Source organism: Onychomys torridus, chromosome 14, assembly GCF_903995425.1.
Source record: "Onychomys torridus chromosome 14, mOncTor1.1, whole genome shotgun sequence".
Taxonomy (NCBI): domain Eukaryota; kingdom Metazoa; phylum Chordata; class Mammalia; order Rodentia; family Cricetidae; genus Onychomys; species Onychomys torridus.
Window position 1 is genome coordinate 70,234,064 of NC_050456.1, and position 15,828 is coordinate 70,249,891.

At 41.0% G+C, this 15,828-nt stretch overlaps 1 protein-coding gene across 18 annotated transcripts in view; it reads left to right on the top strand.

Annotated features, from left to right (window-relative positions):
- Unc79 (unc-79 homolog, NALCN channel complex subunit) overlaps positions 1-15,828 on the top strand; it is a 247,964-nt gene that overhangs the window by 133,682 nt on the left and 98,454 nt on the right. For 11 of the 18 annotated variants that reach the window (XM_036205575.1, XM_036205593.1, XM_036205578.1 and 8 more), the window contains 7 exons: positions 72-151; positions 243-391; positions 4,269-4,426; positions 4,858-5,039; positions 7,654-7,855; positions 8,474-8,653; positions 10,054-10,119. In XM_036205575.1, coding sequence (XP_036061468.1) covers positions 72-151; positions 243-391; positions 4,269-4,426; positions 4,858-5,039; positions 7,654-7,855; positions 8,474-8,653; positions 10,054-10,119 — 1,017 coding nt within the window. The remainder of the gene's footprint in view (positions 1-71; positions 152-242; positions 392-4,268; positions 4,427-4,857; positions 5,040-7,653; positions 7,856-8,473; positions 8,654-10,053; positions 10,120-15,828) is intronic. The other 7 variants (XM_036205590.1, XM_036205592.1, XM_036205577.1 and 4 more) reach the window with 1 other exon arrangement.

The following is a 15,828-nucleotide window of genomic DNA, read 5'->3' on the forward strand; positions in this document are numbered from 1 at the left end:
ACCTTGATGAACTAAAGTCTGATGGGAGGAAAGGAGTGAGGCTAACCTTTGTGTAAATTATTTTTCCATAGCAATAAAGAATGATACAGAGAGAAAATTTTGCTACCAACAACTTCCAGTGACATTGAGACTAATATATACCATTTTCCAGGTAGATTTTTCTGAAATATTTGAATATTTGGTTTGGCTTTGGGACTATTTGTTGTTTTGGAAAATGTGATAACTGTGTGTTCTTTGCATAGGAAATGGCTAAGTTTGAAGAGCCGGACATCCTTTTTAATATGCTCAATTGCCTAAAGATCCTCTGTCTGCACGGAGAGTGTTTATACACTGCGAGGAAAGACCATCCTCAATTTTTAGCCTACATTCAGGACCACATGCTGATTGCAAGGTATGTACCATTCACATTTTTGTTTACATTTTGGGCTTCAGTTGTAAGAATTAAAGAGAGAGTAAGACTTACTTTATTTCATTTGATTTTTTTCCTCCCAGAACAGTAATTTGATCAAGAAACTTCCTTTCTATTTTTTTTTTTCTGTGTGTGTGTGGGTGTGGGTGGTGGTGGTGGTGGCATTGAGACAGAGTTTCTCCATGTAGCCCTGGTTATCCTGGAACTCACTCTGTAGCCCAGGCTGACCTTGAACTCAGAGATCTGCCTGCCTCTGCCTCCTGAGTGCCAAGATTAAAGGCATGCACCAGCAACTGCCAAGCCTGGTTTTGTTTTTGAGGCAAGGTCTCACTCTGTATCCCTAGCTTGCCTGTAACTCATTGGATCAGGCTGGCTTTGAACTCACAGAGACCCACTTGCCTTTGTCTCCTGAGTGCTGAGATAAAAGGTGTGAGGGACCACACTCACCTTTACTTTCTTATATTTTGTCTAAGTATGCCCACAGGAAGATATCAATGTTTGCTTATTAAATTGTGTGGGGCCAGACAGGTAAAATAAGGATCATTCTATGATTTTTGATTGTTAGGTGAATTATGAATATAGCAGACCCTAGAAAAATGCCAGTGGTGAATAGTGCTGCCGATGTGATTTTTGTAAGATAGTAATCTTACTCGAACTAGAGATGCTGGCAGATACTGAACCCTTCTGGGTGCCATCAGCCTTGCTTTTAAGAGATACAGGCATTTTGAGGATAATAACAAAACAGTGCCCTGGGTTTACGGTGCTTTCTTTCTGAGACTCTTCAAATAACTATTATAGTCTTCCTGGAGGCAAGCCAGCAAAAGATCATTTTATATGTAAGAGGATAGTCTGAACCTTAAAATGGCTTGTTCATGTGTTGTAACAAAATCAAGTTGAGGCTCTGCCCTTGCCTATTTCTCATTTATTTATTCACTCAATAAATATAATGATTTATTTTTATTTTTATTTATCATAATACTATTCTAGTACTTTGGGTATTTTTAAATCTAGTCTGAGAAGGGATGAATAATAAATATAAAGGGTGACCGGGCATTTTATTGTTTATTTTTGTGTACTTTTGGGTTCAGGAGATGGCTCAGAGGATAAAGTGTTTGCTGTGTGATTGTGGGGACCGTGGTTTGGATCCTCAACTATCCACATAAAGGCTAGGCATGGCGTTTATAACCCCAGCATTCTGAGAGGTAGATACAAGTTACTTTTGTGGGCTTGCTGACCAGTTAGTCTAGCTAAAACCATGAACTGCAGGTACTTTGAGCATCCCTGTCTCAAGAAGAAAGTGGAAAGCAACAGAGGAAAATATTTATAGACAACCTCTGGCCTCCACTCATGGGCAAATCCACCTACACAAGTATGGTTGTGCAATTGCAAACACACACACACACACACACACACACACACACACACACACTCGTGCACATGCGTTTGTGAGTGCATCTGCATCATAAATCTGTCTACTTTGGGAACTGAAGGAAAAAAGACAGACTTGATAACAATCTACAAATGATAAACAAGAGTAGGATCTTAGGTAAATTAATACATAGCTTTGTCCTCTGCATACCCAAGTCACAAATAACCCAGTGTCATGTGATAAGTGTCATGCACAGGTCACAGGTAGACATGAGCCATTCTGGACCAATGACTGGGACAGGGCTCAGCAGCAGGTACATCTGAATTTTTTTAAAAAAGATTTATTTATTTATTACACATACAGTGATCTGTCTACATGCCAGAAGAGGACACCAGATCTCATTATAGATGGTTGTGAGCCACCATGTGGTTGCTGGGGATTGAACTTGGGACCTCTGGAAGAACAGCCAGTGATCTTAACCTCTGAGCCATCTCTCCAGCCCGGGACTGGATTTTAATAGGAGTGTAATATAGATAGGACATGTTTGGAAAGTAAGAATGTCAAGGTCAAAGAAATGGTGGAGGTGCTAAAAAAGGGGATGGGACAAGAAATGGGAAACGCTAGTGAGGTGATCCCAGGTTGTACTGTGTAAGATGTGGTTTCAGAGGAGTAAGGGACAGTGGCTGGGGAAGTGGGCCACGGTCCAAGTGTGAGGAGTCCTGACGATAGTGACTCTCTCTAGTGATGGGTGGAGATCCAGAAGTAGTACAAAATGAACAGAGGCAACAGTGGGCTTACACTGGAAAGTGTGAAGAAGAGAGAGGGGTCCCTGTAAACACATTTCCAGGACTCCGGCTGTAAAAATGTAACACAGAACACCCTTTCTCTGAAAAGTTCATTAGTAAAGGAAGAGAAATAGACAAGGGCAAAGTGGATGTCAAAGACTTGGGGGGCTGATAACGAAAGTCTGGATATATTTGTGGTCAGTGGGGAGGATTAGCGGAAAAGAGCCCAAAGAAGAGAACTGTGGTGCCAAGAGTTAGAGAGTTAGGCTCAGGCAGGCTGAGAGTCTAAATAAAGGGCCTGGTGGAGAGGAGCATCAATGGTGGAAGGAAAGGTAAATTTAGAAGCAAAGAAAAAAATGTGTTCAGGGAATTTAATAGAAGATTTAGGCCTTAAGGAGAGTAAGTGTAGCAGACTTCTCCAGAGAGACAAGCTAGAGACTGGCTTGGGAGCCCCAAGAACATAGAAGAAATTATACAACAGCCAACAGGAGGGAGTGAATAAGAAATAGCAAAGGACTGCCATGTCTTCAGAGCCCCGCTGAAGGGTGCTAACCTGCTTTCAGTGGGTGGTTTCAGCATTTGGATTTCTTTTTGTCTAGTGCTGAGGGGCTCAGAGGTGAAAATGTGTTCACTGGATGTACCCAATCATGTCTCTCCTCTTCTTTTTCCCAACCTTCCATCACTTAGCCCAGCTCCACTTTAGCTTGTTCAAGCAAACTAAATGTCGGCTTCTTCCTAGGCGAGCTGACCCTGGGAGGTGGATCCCTGGCAGCTCCTGACGGACATTGTCCTTCAATCATGAAGTTTCTAAAGGAGAGACCCCCCTGTCTCTCAGAGTCCACACTGTGACCTGAGAAAAGGGTTCTGATAGCCTTAAGTTTGGATCATATGCCTGCTCACTCAGTTCAAGGCTAATCACTCAGTTCAAGACAGTGAAGTGAGTTGGTAAACCTGTTTTGTGCTTATCCTCATGACAGGAAAAGGGGGAGACTTGAGTGACACAGTCTTGACAGTTTTTGGAAAGGCTGTCATTAGTGGACACGGAGCTATTCTTTGCTGTTCAAAGAGGGGAAAGGCTACTGGGCAGAAGAAATAAAATAAACAAGGAAACTTTCTAGTTACTCACATAAGAAACAATTTTAAAACCACCTATCACGCTATCATCTTAATATAACTTACTTTTCTGTATTACTTAATTCATTTATATAGCTGAATTTGTAGATGGAATTAAAATTTTATGTTAATTTTTTTCAATATTGTTACATAAAAGTAATTTCTTCAGAAAACATTAACAGATCTAAACACAAATGTTTGTTGGAGGATTATAGTCTTGTGGATGGAAGCCCTTTTACCCAGTGCTTCCTACCATCATCTACTGTCTATACCTACCATAAGTTAAGACAGTGGTTCTCAACCTTCCTAATGTTGCAACACTTTCATACAGTTCCTCATGTTGTGGTGACCCCCAAACATAACATTATTTTCCTTGCTACTTCATAACTGTATTTTTGCTACTGTTATGAATCATAATGTAAACATCTGTGTTTCCGATGGTCTGAGGTGACCCCTGTGAAAGGGTCATTTGACCCCTCCCCCAGTGGGTCAAGCCCCACAGGGTGAGAACCGCTGAGGTAAGAGACTAGACTCTTTCCTTCTGAACAAGTGGAGATGACTCTAATGCCTTTGCTGCTGCTTGATTTCCCAGCCTGTGGAGAGTCGTCAGGTCTGAGTTCTCTCAGTTATCTTCACTGGCGGTGCCTCTCCTCCTTCACGCTCTGTCACTTCCTCATGGTGCTGACATATTCTGGACAATCATAAATGGCAACTTCAACAGCAAAGACTGGAAGATGAGGTTTGAAGCAGGTACTTCTCCATTGTTAAAAAAATCCTCCGGGTCATCTGGTAGACCAGATGTTCAGTTTAGAGACTGTTGTTTTTGGCCTTCATTCCTGACATTTAAAATCTTGATGTAGGAGACCCAAGTTAACTTTTTTCTTATGGGGATCAGTTCTTATGAGACCTAACTAGATGTCAATACATGGCCAGTGTGATGGTGCAAGGACTGGTAAAGGTACTTTGCCCAAGCCTGAAGAGCTGAGTTGAGTCCTCTGGAACCACATGGTGGAAGGAGAGAACCATCTCCCACAGTGGTTTTCTGATCTTCTCACATGTTCTCTGTCAGATGCATGCCCTACCTGCAAGTGAAACAGTATTTTAAATAAATAAGTGTAATTTTTTCAATATATGTTAATATATACACTTATACCTCTTGTCCTCTGTATTTTATATTGCAGTGGAAAAAGTAGCTGTCATTTGTAGGTTTTTGGATATTCACTCAGTGACCAAAAACCACCTGCTGAAGTACTCACTAGCACATGCCTTCTGCTGCTTTCTGACAGCTGTGGAGGATGTCAACCCCGCAGTGGCCACCAGAGCAGGTCTCCTGCTCGACACCATAAAGAGGCCAGCCCTGCAGGTGATGGGGATGTGTGTTCTCAGCCCTGCGGATTGTCTGTCAACATTATCAACTCATTGACTTTGTCACTGTCTTGTTTAGCTGTGCTCCATCAAAATACCATAAACAGGGTGGCTCATAAAACCATAGAAATTTATGTAGTATAATTCTGGAGTCTGGAGGGTCCATGGTCAAGGTGCTTGTAGATTCAGTGTCTGGTAAGGACTACTTTCTGGTTCATAGATGATGCCTTTAACTATGGCTGGGCCTTTGTTTAAGGACAAGAATCCTACTTGTGAGGAATCTAGCCAAATGGCTTTGTCTTCTCCCCAAAACTCACTTTCTAATATTATCACATAAGTGGTTGAGTTTCAGCATAATGAACCTTTCAGGGGAGTGGACACCAACATTCAGACTATAGCACCATGCAAACTCATGATATTGGTGACAGTGGTAGCAGAGATCTGTGTGTGTTCAAATGTGTGCTTGTTCTGTTATAATGAAAACAAGGAGAGATCTATTTTACCCCAGACTCGCCCAGAACCATATCTTATTAAAGGTAACTTGTTTTATTTACTGATACAACTTAAAAAAAATTTTTTTAAACCACATGCTGATAAAATCTGTAGACAGATGAAATTGTTGTATGTGGCAGGAAGTCGGGGAGCACATTTTCTAAATTAGGCTATTTCATTCCATACTATTCAGTTGGCCTCTGGCCTGGAGCTGCTGTTAGAGGCTAGATGCTAAGTGGAATCGAAGTGAAGTACAATAGGGTAAGAATACCACCACATAAAACGTCATGAATCAAAACTAAAGAGACACAGTAGCGGTGACCTGGAGAGGTTGTGATTTATCTTCTGTGATAACCTTCTACTGTAATAAGAAAGCAAGCCTCAGAGAGATGATAGGACTTAGCAAAGAGCACATTGTGCATTAGTGCCAGCCAGGACTAGGGTCTCTACTGTTCTTCTACATCAATACTGGTTTGAATTTTGTTGTTCTTATCCAAACTGATAACAATGGCAAGAGCTAACATTTGCCAGGCAAGTACTGCATTGCCAGGGAGGTGTAGGAGTGTCCATGCATTACCTCCCTTAGCCCTCAGAATAGCTTTTTGTATGTTCCCATTGTTACTTTTGGGGAAGCTGGAGGTTGGGAAGGCAAAGTCCAGTTTTCAGAGTTATGACCCTAAGACAGACTCCAGTTTGACTCAGAATAAAACCCATGTTCTTAACTTTTTCTCTTCTTTCCCCCTTCTTTTTCTCTCCCTTACTCTCTTCCCTCATTCTCTCTAGTAGAAAGAGTTTTCATTTGTTGTAAGACCAAGTGAGAAGAAAGAATCATCTGTGCAGGATCTGGAAAAATACAGGGCTGTGCTGCCCAAGGCACACTGTTTCTATGAAACTCAGTTGTCCTCTAAATAGTTCTTCCCAGTTGACTTTCCAGGCAGTTGGTATCCTACCTTTGCTTGGGGCTACTTATTAAGTGATGGTAGCATGGATGACTGGGATGGCTGGATAAGTTACATTTTAAATTTGAATAAGTTTAGAAGAAAAGTTCATTGAAATAGATGTTCCATCCTGTCTTAAGTTAGTGTTCTATTGCGGTGAAAAGACACCATGACCAACTCTTATAAAGGAAAATACTTAATTGGGGCTGGCTTACAGTTCAGAGATTTAGTCCAGTATTATCACAGCAGGGAACATGGCAGTGTGCAGGCAGACATGGTGCTGGAGAGGTAACTGAAAGTTCTATATCTGGATCCTCAGGCAGCAGAAAGGGACAGTGAGTCAATAGGCCTAGATTGATCTTCTGACACCTTAAAGCCTACCCCCAGTGACACACTTCCTCCAACGAGACCACACCTACTCCACCAAGGCCACACCTCCCAATAGTGCCAGTCCCTATGAGCCTATGGGGCCACTTTCATTCAAACTTCCAAACACTTCCATTTCCCCCTTTAAATGTTTTTTAATGTGTTTTCTGCTTACATTCTAAGAAGACAGATGACTTTCTGTTCTTTCACAAACACACAGGTTAGGACTGTAAGAAGATTTAAAGACCATCTTCTCATGTGCCCTAAAATGTAGCTTATGAGGCTAATGAGGTGGCTTGGTAGGTTCAGGTGCTTGAGGCACAAGTCTGAGGACCTGAGTTCAATTCCCTCAACCTACTGCTATAGGAGAGAGCAAGCTTCCAAAAGTTGTCCTCTGACCTCCATATGTGTTTGGTATATGCATGCATGTTCAAACACATGTGTACACACACACACACACACACACACACACACACACACACACACACTAATAGAATAAAATGTAATGATGAAAGTATGCTTCTTAGTAAAAGATACAGATATTTGAAAGAAGCAGCACTAGTATTTGGAATAAGTGGATGTTATTTAATATTTAGAAAATAAGTGCCATACATTTAGTTGATGTTTCTGGACCAAACTGAAGAGGTATTCTGAAATCAGGAGAAACTCTCTTGTGCATTTCCCCCTTTCAATACTTGTGATCAGAAAGATTCCAGATGTATAATTTTGCTTTGGGGAACATTGCCTTGTTCCATCGCCTACCTGGTGTACCTTCTTAGATGACTCTTAGACGTTTGTCTGATCCCTCTTTTCCAGGGTCTCTGTCTCTGCCTTGACTTCCAGTTTGACACTGTGGTTAAAGACCGACCTACCATCCTGAGCAAGCTTTTACTCTTGCATTTCCTTAAGCAAGATATTCCTGCTTTGAGCTGGGAGTTCTTTGTCAACAGATTTGAGACACTTTCTTTAGAAGCTCAGTTACATTTGGATTGTAACAAAGAATTTCCTTTTCCTACAAGTAAGTGAGACAGAAAACTTACTGTAAACAGTCCTACCACCATTTTTTTTTTTCTTTTTTGGTTAGGTAAGTAGATGACACTCGGCATGTAGCTTGTTCCCCACATGAAAGAGAATGTCTTGACCTCATATACTCAGTTCATTAATTGTTGCGTGCTTATGATGCTAATCTGTAGATTTAAGATGTTATGGTGGTCTTAGATCTGAATTTCCCTCACTTTCTGGAGGACACATAGTAACCATCTGTGAATGTCTTAAGTATTAAGGAGTTATTATGTTGATAATATCTGTGAATAGTTTTATGAGACACATTTGTACTGTACAAACTCCCATCTGCTTATTATTCAGTTGCTTATGGCTCTAAATTCATGAGAAAAACATAACAAAATTAGATAATCAAACCTCATGAATAAAACAGAAAAATGATAGTCATGATAGAGAGTAGTCATGATTTTTTTACGGTAAGACACGTCATGGTTTTCGAAGGTGGTGAATGATTCATGCACGCATGAATGATGTCTTCTTATCCTGAAATTATACTCATATGGGTTATTTCAAAATAGCTGAATCACATGGCCAGCCAAGGAGAAGAATAATGTCTTTAATTCCTTTTGCAAAGCCATCACTGCTGTGAGAACCAACGTTGCCAACCTCAGTGATGCTGCGTTGTGGAAAATCAAGAGGGCACGCTTTGCAAGAAACCGTCAGAAGAGCGTGCGGTCTCTGAGGGACAGTGTTAAGGGACCCACAGAATCCAAGAGGGCACTCTCCCTCCCTGAGACCCTGACCTCCAAAATCCGTTGAGTATCTTCCTTCTTCCTCCTGTGATGTCTGCTTAATGTCTTTCTGAGCTAATGTGTCTTGTCGAATGTTCACAGACAGTAGTACAGTTTGCAAACTGAGCCTGTTCATCAAGGTTGGCTCTCAAAGTCTTGGGAAAAATCACCCCATGGATGTACAAGTCACGGGTGGCTTACTCTAGTTGTGGGTATAGCAAAATCTGGACTGGTATAGCAGTAGTTCTGAAATGTAGAGGGAAGTGGACCCAGTGCTGCTTGGTGGGAGGCTTAGAGGAGACGTTTATTTTTGAGTGTTAGAATACAAGGGCCAGCAGGGCAGCCTGGGAACCTGGGGCTTTCTGAATGAGACTTGGTAACAAAAGCCATGCAGCCAAAGGGGTAGTGTTCAAACTTTGAATGATTGTCATTTTATGAGTGCTAGGAACAACCACATAAGCCTCCAGAAAAACCAGTAAAAATGGTGGCTTTTGTAAAATAAAAATCATGCTGAAGAGAAGTTGGATTCCTACTCAACTTCAGATAACTTATAAATATAAATAAGCTTTTTGTCTATTTAAGAAGACCATACACATTTATTTTATAAAGGTCTTTATATTATATTTTTGAAGAGAGTGCACTTCCTTAAATAACCAAAAGACTGGATAAATACTAGTATTTAACAGTAGCACATAAGTGTCAAATAATAAAGCCTGCAGAACTAAATCACTATGGATGAATGAGTATATTTAGCTGATTTAATCTTAAATAACATCTGTGAAGTGAACACCTTAAGCACACTTCTCCTGTCCAAAGCAGAAAGATTTACATTTTCATTGGCATTTATTAGAGAACAACTGTATATAACATAATCATGTTAATCATAAATATGATTTGGTTTTCTTTGCTACATTTTTCTTTTTTTTATGAGAAGCTCTGAGTATGTGGTATCTTGAATCTTAGGAGAGTCGGTAGAAAGCCTTTAAAGTAATTAATAGCCTTAGCTTCTCAGGGAGCAAAGTGAATCACACTGAAGAATAATTCATAGTGGCCCCGGGAGAAGCTGCTGCTAGATGGAGGGCTCCTACCCTAAGTTAAATTAACTGCAACTTTTATATGAGTTTTCCAGCCCTTTAATAACTAACTGATGAGTCTGGGGTATTCATTTTATTAATCAGTATTCCTTATTAATTAATTCACACAGCCATTTTGATGCTTTTAGAATCCAAATAACATTAAGGGGTTTTCTTGAGATCAGAAACAAAACACAGACATTTTGGAGTAAACATCTTTTATGTGATGTTAATTACAAATAAGAAAACTAAGCTTGCTTCTGCTATCCAGAGCAGCCAACACTGAGTATTTTTCTAGGCTCAACTTGTCTTTAATGCTTATTTAAATAGAGTTGTTGTTGATTTTTAAGCTGTGAGGTTGACCAGGCATGAGCAGTCTGCTCCAGCTCTCGGTGGGACACCTGAACAAACGCCAGGTGGGTACTTCTGACGTTGAAGGGCCATGCGCAAATGTCTCTATCATAGGTGCACAAGGTAAAGAATTCAGTGTTTCTCACTGGACCAGAGTGATGTTAGGATTTGTGAGGCTCAAAGGGTCTCATTCTCGATGCTCAAGTGTCTGAACCACTGGTGTGCCAAATCTTTACATTGTTTTCTAAGGAGATGGTTTCTGATCCCATTGACTCTTGGTCCAGTAAGAAGCATCTAACTGCCCACCTCTCCACAGACAGCAAGCGTGACTAGAATTGTGCTCCTTGCTACTATATGACTTATGTTTGTATGTGTAAGTTACACATAGAAACACTGTGTTCATAGATAAGAGTTTTCTTTAGGTAAAACATACACTTCATTTGCATTTTGAAAGGTTTTATGTTTGAACCACCATCTGCTCATCCTCGTAGCTGCTCTTAATTCCTTACAAGTCTGTTCATTTCTGTCCCTTGGGAGCATTTCCATTGTTTGGAGGATTTGAAGTCTTAGGGTGACACAGTGTAACTTATCATGTCATGTTCCTTATTGTGTTATAACTTAGCATGAAGTATCCCAAGTGTTGAACAGATATTGGCAAGGACATTAGTAACTAAATGCTGTCCACACAGTGCCACCATCCACTGAGAGGACTGTGAGTTTCTGAACATCTGCATATCTGGTGTATCAACCTCAGTGACTCACCTATTACTCATTCTACAAACATTTGGATTTTGATCTGAGTATGATTTTAAGTTAAAACTTTTTAGAGTGGTATTGACTGACACTCTGAGAAAAGATTTAAATAAGGAGACTTCGAAGATCATGAGTATTGCATATTAGAAAACAGAACTCAAAACACAGAAATTCAGGAGTTGGAGAGATGAAAAGGCCCCAGAGACTGTGAATACAGGAGGTAGATGGGGCAAAAAGTCTCCCTTTCCTTTGAAAGGGATCAAAAGACACAGAACGGCAAACATGTGGTTGAGTCCCTCTTTGATTTATACCTGTCTCTTCTTTGAGGAGAGAGAGAAGAGAGGGGAATTTATAAGAACTTCTGATCTAGTGACACTCAGTGTCATTAGAAAGGTAAAATCTGAGCTGGAGAGATGGATCAGTGGTTAAGAGCACTGGCTGCTCTTGCAGAGGACCCAGGTTCAATTCCCAGCACCCATATGATGGTTCACAACTGTCTGTAACTCCAATTCTTTGGGATCTGACACACTCTTCTGGCCTCTTAGGGCACCAGGCATAGGCCACATATAGTGTACTTACATACCAGTAGACAAAGAATTCATACACATAAAAATCAATCAATAAATCAGTCAATCAATCAATCAATCAATCAATCAATCTTCTAAAGAAAGAAAGGTGAGGTCCATCTAGTTCCCCTTCAGTGAAGCCTTTTGGAGAAAATTCTTAGGCAGTTTTATATATTTCCTCTATTTTATCTTGAGGCTGATCTTTTTGTCCATGCTTCTTGAAAGTCCAGTCTTTGGTTATTATTATCTATTTAAACGATCCAACCAAAGGGGCCCCTCACATCTCTGTAGGAAAATGTCCATGTGTTTGCTGAGGTTAAGAAAAGTCTCAAACAGCACATCATCCTGCCCAAGGACAAGGTGGCAAGAGGCAGACAGCATCTGTGTTTAAAAAGACTTGTGTGGAGAGAACACAGGTGATAACAGGACAGGGAAAACTTGCCTCGCTTGGAGTTGGCCTAGCTCTTAAGGCATGTGTAACTACTGTTGCATCTTTAAATTATCCTTGCCAGGATACTGATGTTTTTCATTTGGAAGCGAAGGAATGCTCCATCAGAAGACAGAGCAGGATAGAGGGGAACAGAAGACCTTGCTGCTTAACAAACAGGCTTCTGTTTAGTACGGTCAGTGAGCCCCTCTGTGCAGACTGGCTATTGATCAGGCCTGAAATAAACCAGGTGTGCTTTAATTATGCAGTGAAAAAGCTCTCTAATTGGTGTTTAGGCTGAACTCTGAGGCTCTGGGTTTACAGTGTATGATTTTTCTAAGATTAGCCTTCCTATAGGACTTACAGCCAATAAAACAGAAGGTTTTCTATAGATAGATAGTATATCCTGCAAGGCCTGTAGAAAGCTGCATTCCTCTGTAATGTATGGGAGCCAAACCAAATCCTTTGTGCATATAAATAATACTCATGGAGTGTGATGGCTAACATTGGGGTACACTAACATTCCAGTTGCACCAAATTTCTCTACAGGCTGGAGGAACGCTCTGAGAGGGCTGGGATAGATCTGAAGCAGCCTGGGAGAGGACTTTTATATGGACACTCAGAAAATGAGTTTCTCACAAAGGGATAGATGTCACAAATTTGTTGGTGACAGACCTGGGTCTCACACCCAGAGTACCCAAACTCCCTAATTCTATGGCATATGTGGCCAATGCTCGCAGGAACTCATTCTGATGTCAGACTCCGTAACTGCTGGCCTAACATTTGTGCAATTATGTGAGCATCTCAGCTTTGTGTGTCTACAATGCCCACTGAAGGTTAGTGGGGTGCATGGTTCAGAAGGTCTATCAGCTCAATTCTGAATGAACAGTGCCAACCACATGAATATGAAACGCTCAATCCTACCATGTTTATCATCCCTTGGGATGAATAACTGGAAAGTAAGAGGATATAAACACATTATATATATATTTTATGTCTCTTCACCTATAGTGTATTTACACAAATGCTAACTTTGACTTTACCAAAACTTTGGGTACATATAAGGTTGTTTTTTTTTTTTTTTTTTCACTCTATGTACAGACAGGAAAACTGAACCACTGTAGTATTCCATAATTCTGCTTAGTGATTGGCTTAAGGTCACATCAGTTTGGAACATGACTAGTAGTTGCATACACAAGACTCGGCTGCTTGCTTTCCACTACAGTAGGAGCCTCCTGATGTTGGCTCTGTGGACTTCGGCCTTGTAGCACATGAGGGTGTTGATCTGCTTGACCTGGTATTCAGGCCTGCTACAGTGTCCATATAAAAGTCCTCTCCCAGGCTGCTTCAGATCTATCCCAGCCCTCTCAGAGCGTGCATTCCTCCAGCCTGTAGAGAAATTTGGAGATCTCCTTACTTCCATTTACACTTAAAAGAAAAGCCGCTTTATGCTAGTTAATACTGGTGAAAGTGTCCTGCATTGGCCTGTTCTGCTTCTTCTTTAGTGGCCTAGCCTGGAATTTCAAACAACTTCTCTGAGCTCTCTTGTCCTGTAGATGATTTACTATTCAGCTCACTTACTTGCAAAGTGCCTGTTGACCACTGAGGTACCAGGTTTTCTATAGGAACGCTTGTGTTTACAATAATAGTTTTGAGAAGTACCTTTTACTGAACAAACTTTCCTGCATCTACTCTACCAGGAAGCATAGAGTACAAAGACACAGAGAAATGTTTACGATCTCAACTTGCTTATAGGCAAGTAAAGGGCATAAATGTGACCATCAGAGAGTGCTCATCTGGAGTGAAAGTGCTTCCCATCAGATGCACCAGGAGAGCATTTCACTAGCTGAAGCCACGGGGGGGAGGGGGAAGCTTTCCATCCAGGTTTTCACAGGTGGACACTGCCATAGTTTGTCTTTAGTTCTGTGATACAACACCCATGGGAAGAAAGGGTTGACTTCATCTTACAACTTACAGTCCGTCATGAAGGGAATTCAGGGTAGGAACTCAAGGCAGGAACCTAGAGGCAGGAACTGAAGCAGAGGCCATGGAGGAGCACTGCTTACTGGCTTGCTCCCCATGGCTTTCTGAGTTTGAGATCATCTAGGACCACCTGTCCAGGGATGTCACCACCCACAGTGGGCTGGATCACCCCATATCAACCATTAATCAAGAAAATGCCCCACAGGCTTATCTACAGGAATCTGATGGAGACATTTTCTCAAATGAAAGTCACTCTTCCAAAATGACTCCAGCTTGTGTCAAGTTGACAAACAAACAAACAAACAAACAACAAAACAAAATAAAAACCCATAACTAGGACAGAGTATAAACACATGGTGATAGGACCCAGGCTAGGAAGAGGCGAGAGCAGGATGGAGGAGGGTGTGAACTGTGAGGTTAACTTCCCAGCCCTTCTGCAGTAGTAGGAACACACACACACACACACACACACACACACACACACACACACACACACACACGGTGGAACTGCTATGAGAAAAGCTTTAAGTTGACAGGTAAGTGAGGACATAATATTGGAATGTAGCATTTGACCTTGGGTTTTCTGGGCCAAATGTAGGAACAAACTCATGGAAATGGTCTTCACTTTCCCTGCCTGATTGTCAGGTATTATCTTGAAAGAAAGGTCAGTGAGTCAATTCATACAGAGGCATGTTCCCACATTATTTTTTCTGTTTTGGGACCTCAATTTTTCTCTTATGTAGAAGACAAGATTTGGAACATTGTATTAGACACTTATGAACATTAAACATCTACTATATGTGGGATAGCATCCTGTGCTCTGTGAAGGCTGCTAAGATGGAGAAGATGTAGCACATGTCTCCAAGTCATTTATGTATTTACAGGGAAAATAAACCATGGATAGATAAAGTTCTGCCTTGCATAAAAGATATTTGGAAAATGCTAGAGGGAAATTTCCTCTTTTTTTTTCTGCCTCTAGCTGCCCTCTCTTCTTATCTTTGAAATACAACAGAATATGGGGACCATGTTCAATTAATGGGGGGGAGGCTGTGGGCATAGGGGATGAGAATGGCTTCTGGGAAGTAGATTCATCGCACAAAACACGGGAGCAGATGGACAGAGATCACTATGAGCGAAGATGAGGGTGGTCTAGCACTGGCTCTTCTGAAACCCATAAGTAGCCCAGCCTTAGGGGGTGCTGAGTTCGGGCATGTGGGGCATGGGCGGGCTATGAGATATGTCTGGAAAAAACAGATTCTACCTAGTGCTAATAGCCTGAATCTGTGACGTTGTATTCTGCTTCAGAGTTTCAGTCAGTTACTCCACTCTGTAAACGAGCTGTGGAGAACCCAGTCCACACTAAGTCATGGTAGACTAGCTCTGCCTCTAGGATTACAATGATGTCTATACTTGCATTTATGGAAATAAAGTCAAACCTTTTAACATGAATCACTGTGGTTAAGGAAGATAAAGACAACTCACACACACTAGAATTGAAAACTAGCGGGTACTCTAATTGTCATGCCTTTAGTTGCAGGTATTAATTTTAAAATGGAAATTGTGTATCTTTTATAGATAATTCAAGTAACAATAAATAACAGTCCATCTAGTTTATTTTTCATAGGATTTGATCTGGGTCAGTTTCCCTTAAGAAGTGCATGTCTGTCATAAGTCCACTCTATTCTAATGGATGATGATGAGCTAAATGCAGACTTGCAATGTCCAGGGTGGGAGGGGCAGATTAATGGAATAAGAAATAGTGTTTTACTTTATGCACGGGGATATGTACATTCAATGACTTGTAAAGGGTCTCTCATTATTACTATTGAGGGAAGGCAGACTAAAAGAAGCAAGTATCACCTCGATGTACTGATCACTGAAATGAGGACACATATGAAATGATATTCAGTCATTAAAAAATACGATTTGCTGGGAATTGAAAAAAAATCACGCCCCTTCTAATAGGAAGAAGAGTTTTGGACTAGTTAAGATGGAGTTTGATAAGTTGTTTTCTTGCCTGTGACTTGAGACAGAATGAGATGGAG